The 6285-nt window shown below is 39.1% G+C and overlaps 1 protein-coding gene across 1 annotated transcript; it reads left to right on the top strand.

The window, feature by feature from the left end:
• Positions 1-3755: 3755 nt before the first annotated feature.
• LOC100371970 (uncharacterized) lies at positions 3756-6082 on the top strand. Its single transcript, XM_085492563.1, has 2 exons — positions 3756-3983; positions 5066-6082. Exons 1-2 carry the CDS (start codon positions 3891-3893, stop codon positions 5906-5908), a joined length of 936 nt encoding a protein of 311 aa, XP_085348689.1. The 5' UTR covers positions 3756-3890; the 3' UTR covers positions 5909-6082.
• The last annotated feature ends 203 nt before the right edge of the window (positions 6083-6285 follow it).

The following is a 6285-nucleotide window of genomic DNA, read 5'->3' on the forward strand; positions in this document are numbered from 1 at the left end:
GGGCAACGATTACCAAGTATGGCATATCACATGTATCGACCCGGGCAGCTTTTACCCATTAAAGTACTAAAGACTTCAACGAAGCCTGGTACAACGTGCATACAACACTACTATAAAAATATCACAGTACACGGTCTGTCTTGAATGTGAGCGACAGTAACTCATAACATCAGACAGTTCATTAAAAAGGTGATTCAATAGAGATCACGCTACAAGATGGTTCCGATAAGACATTAAGATCTTTTGTCAGTTTGGTCCCGTCGCACAGCTTTGTGTACTTTTATTGCAGTGCAACTTCGTTGAAATCGAATGTGTGCAGTGTATACATTCCTATTGAGGCCAGTCCAGCGAGGTTTGTGACCTGGACAAGGTTTTTATTAGCCTGTACCTATAGAAAACCTTTTTTTCTCACTCGACGCCTTAGTCTCTACTGAACCGTTTCACGCCGTAGGTAACGTGTTCTTAACAATGTCCTGTGGGCTTTGTGACACTATTCAAGACAGCGGACATGCACTTTTAAGGAACTAATGGAATTTGTCGAACTCTGGAGTAAACGACCGGCTGTGACCCATGAGAGCCCTCAGTTCGCCCCATGAGAGCCCTCACTTCGCTTTTTGCTAGCTGTGTGTTGTAGTTTTTGAAATCTTGTTTTGTCAGCCCTCGTCGTTGCAATATTGCTTATTCTCCTGCTAATGGGTAGATTGTGTTTATAAATAATGTACATACAGTACGAAGAAATTGCATTGTGTTGTGTTAGTTTAAATGTCCCAAACAATGATTTGACAAACTATGACACCAACAATAATGAAAACGTACGCCCTCCCACAATGGTCAGTTACTGTAATATTATGTTTTTTTATGATGATATCATTTCCGAATTAATTGATCCCCAAACCAATTAAATCGGCGAATTCAAGCACTACTGTCGACGTGGAACCGGAGATATATATACAAATAAGTCTCAAAATAATCTGTAGTAATTAAATTGTAACATGAATTGGAGTTGCAAATGAAGCCTCCAATCTCTCAATCAATCAAACAATCTTAACTAGTGGTTTTGGTCTGGAAATGTGTGTCCACCGTGTGGATGTAGATTATTAATTCTGATGTAATTACATTTAATTTAACCGTAAAAGCCATTTTCAATTTGTTTTAAATTCGATTTGAACTTAATTCATTCCAGTTGCGTAGCTTGGGGTTAGAAGAAGTGGTAGGTTGGTATACCGCATACCTACCAAATGTCTTTAGAATCCCAAGGTGAAGTCTAAATTAATTAAATTTAAGTTAAAGTTCGATTTGTTGTTATTTTTACTTCGTTGAAATTAGGTTATACTAGTAATTAAACGCGATGACCACCTGTTACACCCCTATACAGAAACTGAACTCGAGACCTATTGACCACGAGTTTTCTAATGTCACCACATGTCCGCGTTTATTAAGCCAGAACTCGTCTCTTTAAAGACATCATTCTGTTCTGTTCACTGGACCAAGGTTTGGTCAGCCGGTTTTTGTTTTGCATTTTGTAATGTCACCAAGCTACGAGTGATCTCAAGTTTTCATATGACGTCATTGATATATAACGTCACGCACATCGCATTACACTTTACTTTCCATTGTCCACGTGACATTTGACCTCATTGTATTGTGGTACTCGAGTTATTTATACATGGTCGATATCCCACTGCGACAAGGTGACACGCACCTTTCAGTAGTTTTTTATGGTTTGGTATGGGAAAAAAACTTACATTTAAATATACTGAATCACAGTTAGATATACTACGTGTGAACAAGTGGGCTATGTGAATTGCCATCTGACATATCTAAGAACAACAGAGGAACATTAGATAACAAATACGTGGCATTGAGTTGTCGACTTGGGGTAGCATCAAGTTGCTTGAAAAAAAAATAGGATACAGATGGATGCGACCTTGCCAGGAATCCTAAAGAGTTGCTTCCACGCGATAATTATAGTATATTACCATGGTTACGGTGGTGCCTGATATATATTATTGATGAAATATACTTAAAGGCCTTTTTCGAGATTGCTGATAAGAATTTAACTCTAACTGGTCTTTTTAAGACGTCTCTTCACTAGCATTTAAAAAGCCTCGGGCAACGTTTGATATATATGTGAACTTTAAAAGAAAAGATGTGAATCTTTATAAAAACGTGTCTGAAAATGTGCTTCTCGGCCTTGGGACACTTACCCGTGACATTATTTTATTGTATGAAACGAAGTGGTCTTTCGCAGTGAACACATTATAATTAAATCGCCTTCTTATTCTCGTACAGAAATTGGGTTGCCATGACAGTCCAGTACTGAATTAAGGTCAATCACTGGAAGTGGCATGAGAATGAATCATGGACCTCGTGTTCCAATTTAATGTCACCCACCTCGGGTATGTGTACTATAACTTAGCATATCATTATTGTACATTAGACTATTTATAACACACGGTACAGCCTTAAACAAAGAAACTAAAGATTCTTTATTTGGACAACAATGCAAGATCGCTGTGGTCACATCAACTTTTAAAACTGGGGTTCCAATACCGAGAGCGATGAATTGACCATAATAAGTACCAGGCAATACACATAGCTATACAAAATGAGAGTAAATGTAGGAAGCTAAATACATCACATGTTAATGTCCGCGTGACGGCCACAACAAACTAATTCTGATATGCTAAATTGTACGGTTTTTTTCATATCATCAGAATTGTCCTGTCATATGTCATGTGCTTATTGTGCGTCACCTGAGTGGTTACAAACCTTATCCTAAAAATTAGTATTCGCTGATTTAAATATTCTACTATGCAAATGCGTATGTCTTTGAAGCAAACGAGACGCACTGTTAATTAAAAATGCATACCTAAACATACACAGTATCATGGATATGTGATATGAGTTTAAAGCGGGAGGGTCGTCACCTGCACACGCGCGGTAATTGAGTCCCAAGCGACGATAACAACACACGCTAAAAACGCAAAGGATCATGGGTAGGCGTTTGTTTGTAAATAATGACACGATTTGGCCAACTGACGCATGCGCAGTTGACGACTCCCCCGCTTTAACAATTAATGAAACATTATAGTCATGGTGCTGATTATGTTTTATTAACACGCAAATGGCACCTTCAACCCCATCACAATCACCGCCGTATATTCTGATAAATAAATAAATATTTTCTTATGCTACCGAAGAAGTGTCATTGTCCGAGACACCGTGACCTCGTTCCTACGTGCTCGTCAGGCTAAAACGACTATTACATTTGTTCTAAATGTCTAACATTTTTGTTTGTGTTTCTTGTCTTTGGGGACAATGTATATAAAACAAGAAGTACTTCATTGTTCATTTGATTGGACTTTTCTATTAATTCTCTTCTATACATTGTCTTCTGGTCTGAAACCTCGATAGTGTGGCCAACACTGGGTGACCATGGGTAGTTGCCATGACAATTCTCCACATATCTGGGTCTCACATACACACAATGTAGTTTGTAATGATTCACACTCACGCTCCTTTTATTTTACATTCAGTGAGTGTTTCCTTAGCTCGTGACGTCAAGAATGGAAGGTTTCATTTAATCAACAGGCTGTTTTGAAAGAACAATAAATGAAACTACAACTTGTGTGTATGGAATTATATAAATCTTGTACTACGTACGTGATTTTTTTTAAATTCACAATCATACAATTTATTCCTGCTGCTGCTCTTCGCGTGAAGCAATCCTAGACGGGTCACCTCTGTTACATAAAAACCTACACCCCTCGACATAATAATTTTGGAATCGACCGCGCTCAAGGTTGTGCTATAAAGTTTTCAACTTTCTGGATTTAAATCAGTTGGGCAGCGTCTTCAACTACTAAGTCCACCTACAAAACGGAAAGATGGCTCGAATTCTCCTGCTAGCTTTTGTTCTGACCTGCGTGGTCCTGGTTACAGAGTCCAAAACACTGAAGAAAAGCGCCTTCTCATCCAAGGTGGGTTCATATGTTATGATTTTAAACTATCTCAAAAATGCATTCCGTTTTATCTACTCGGTAAAAAACAATTACGTGGCAATTTATTGGACAACTTTTCCTACGGTCTGGTTAGTCATTAATATACACGTTCAGTTCACGCGATGGTCGAGCAACCTACCTCCAAATCAACAATTAGGTTACACCTAAATCAACAATTAGCCTAGTCCCAAATCGAGCATTAGACAACCCCAAAGTCGAGCATTAGCCTACGCCCAAATCATAAAGTAACATTGTATTTGTGTCCCATCAACGTACTTATTTGCACGCAAACGCAGTGCAACTACAGTTCGGCGTTACACGCTTGACTGCCAAAACTTAAAACGTTTAGTAGATTCGTTTTCCTACCCCCCCTTACATCTCCCTCTTTGACATGTACACTAGATTAAATCCCAAATCATGGAGACGTCAACTTGCTTAATCCGTCTATAATTGCACACTTGTTCGATATACCAATGTTCCGTATAATTCGGTTGAAGCTGTCTGCCGCAGATAATAAATGCCTGGTAACTACACAGCTATAGCGCCACTACCGACTAACGGCATCATTAATTTCACTTTTGTTTTATTAATTTGTGGGCGGTAGTCGTCGCACAGTGCGTGTTCGAATTTCATTTAAAGAGCAATGTATGTTAGGCGCGTTGTATACGTCGCTATGAGTCCCATATCGGACAGGACGCCTTGCGACGACCACCGCCCTTTAATTGTATTTTCTCGTCTAAATCACAATGTCGAAAAATTGAAAGTCTACGGCTACGATCTGCGTGTCAATGGGTCATATGCGAGAAAATTAGAATCAGTTATAAACAGAATTACCCTCCAGATATCTGAAAATAGTTATTTGGAGAATTTTTTTACTCGGTAGATATTTTTTTTTTTACTTTTACATTGGAATCAGGTCGCTTTAGTGATGACGTCATTTCATAACGCTAGTATATAGAGTCGCCAATGTTGTATTTTCGTATTTATGAGTTGTCATAGCAATTTATTGAGCATTTTTTTGAAGAAAATTTCAACTGATTTCCAATAATTCATTCTTATAGGTCAAAGCTGTCCGTGATTCTATAAACAAGAAAGAGGCTATTGAGACAAGCAAATTCAATCTGAGGTCTGGAGACGATGGCGCTGTTGCTGCCGCTGAGGCACTCTCAAAAGGGCAGGAAGCACTGGGGGCTGTCCTGGATGGTGCCAACAAACGAGGCATTGCAACACCATTCTCAAAAGGCAAATCGACCAAGAAATCGTATGAAGAAGTATTCTTCGCTGCAGATTTCGTAATTGGCGTTGTCACGGCTTTCTCAATGGCCCCCTGTACAGTCGGCATGATTGCATTCGAAGATATTCTTTCTAACGTAGACTGGGAAGCCATTGATTGGTCACAGACCACTGACCAAGATATCCACGTACACGTCTTAGCGTTTATTGAATGGTGGACGGAGAACAAGTGCTCCGAATTCTTTGCATCCGTCTACACTTTTGATTTCTACGTATGGTCCGTTTTCTGGGATGATCTGGAGGATACGCAGTGCTATAGTACACTTGAAAAGGATGCCGACGGCACTATTGACTGGTTGACAGCATTTCAACATGTCAACAGCTTGGACCCCGAAGACGATTTCAAAGAACCAACCGATGAATGCGAAGTATTCCACATGATTGGGGAAATTTACCTTGACTACTTCTTCCCATTCTATTTCGAAGCTATGCCCGATAATCTCCTAGAAGACATGTTCAATGACTGGGATGTTAACGACTATATCGATCCCTACTTTGGTTACAACTACCTGTTTGGAACGGACTCCCCACCATCAGGCCCACCACCACCGCAACGACGCAGCGACATCTTGAAAACCTTGTTGAAAAAGAAACTGGCAACAAAATATTAAGAAAACGACCTCAACTATGATTCTATATTTATAATCTGTAACAAATCTCTTTCGACAATTTTTATAGTAAATATTTATGTGTAGACCGTATTGACAGTAGCTTACCGTAGCATATTCTCAGAGTACCTACTACTGTATTCATCTTAATTACTCAAATAAATTTACATGAACGCATATCATTTGTCATTTCTAATTAATTCCCATCAATCAATGAATCAATCAATCAATCAATCGATCGGTCCGATCTCACGGTCGAACTAGTAAGAATTCATGCCGTGCAACCCACCCAACAACCGATTATAAAGAGAGTTACAATTTACAGCTGGTTATATTTCGCTTGGACCATTTTGTTCTTTTTTCTGTTTCAGAACTTATTT

Source organism: Saccoglossus kowalevskii, chromosome 17 (assembly GCF_978046115.1).
Source record: "Saccoglossus kowalevskii chromosome 17, keSacKowa6.1, whole genome shotgun sequence".
NCBI classification, from domain to species: Eukaryota; Metazoa; Hemichordata; class Enteropneusta; family Harrimaniidae; genus Saccoglossus; species Saccoglossus kowalevskii.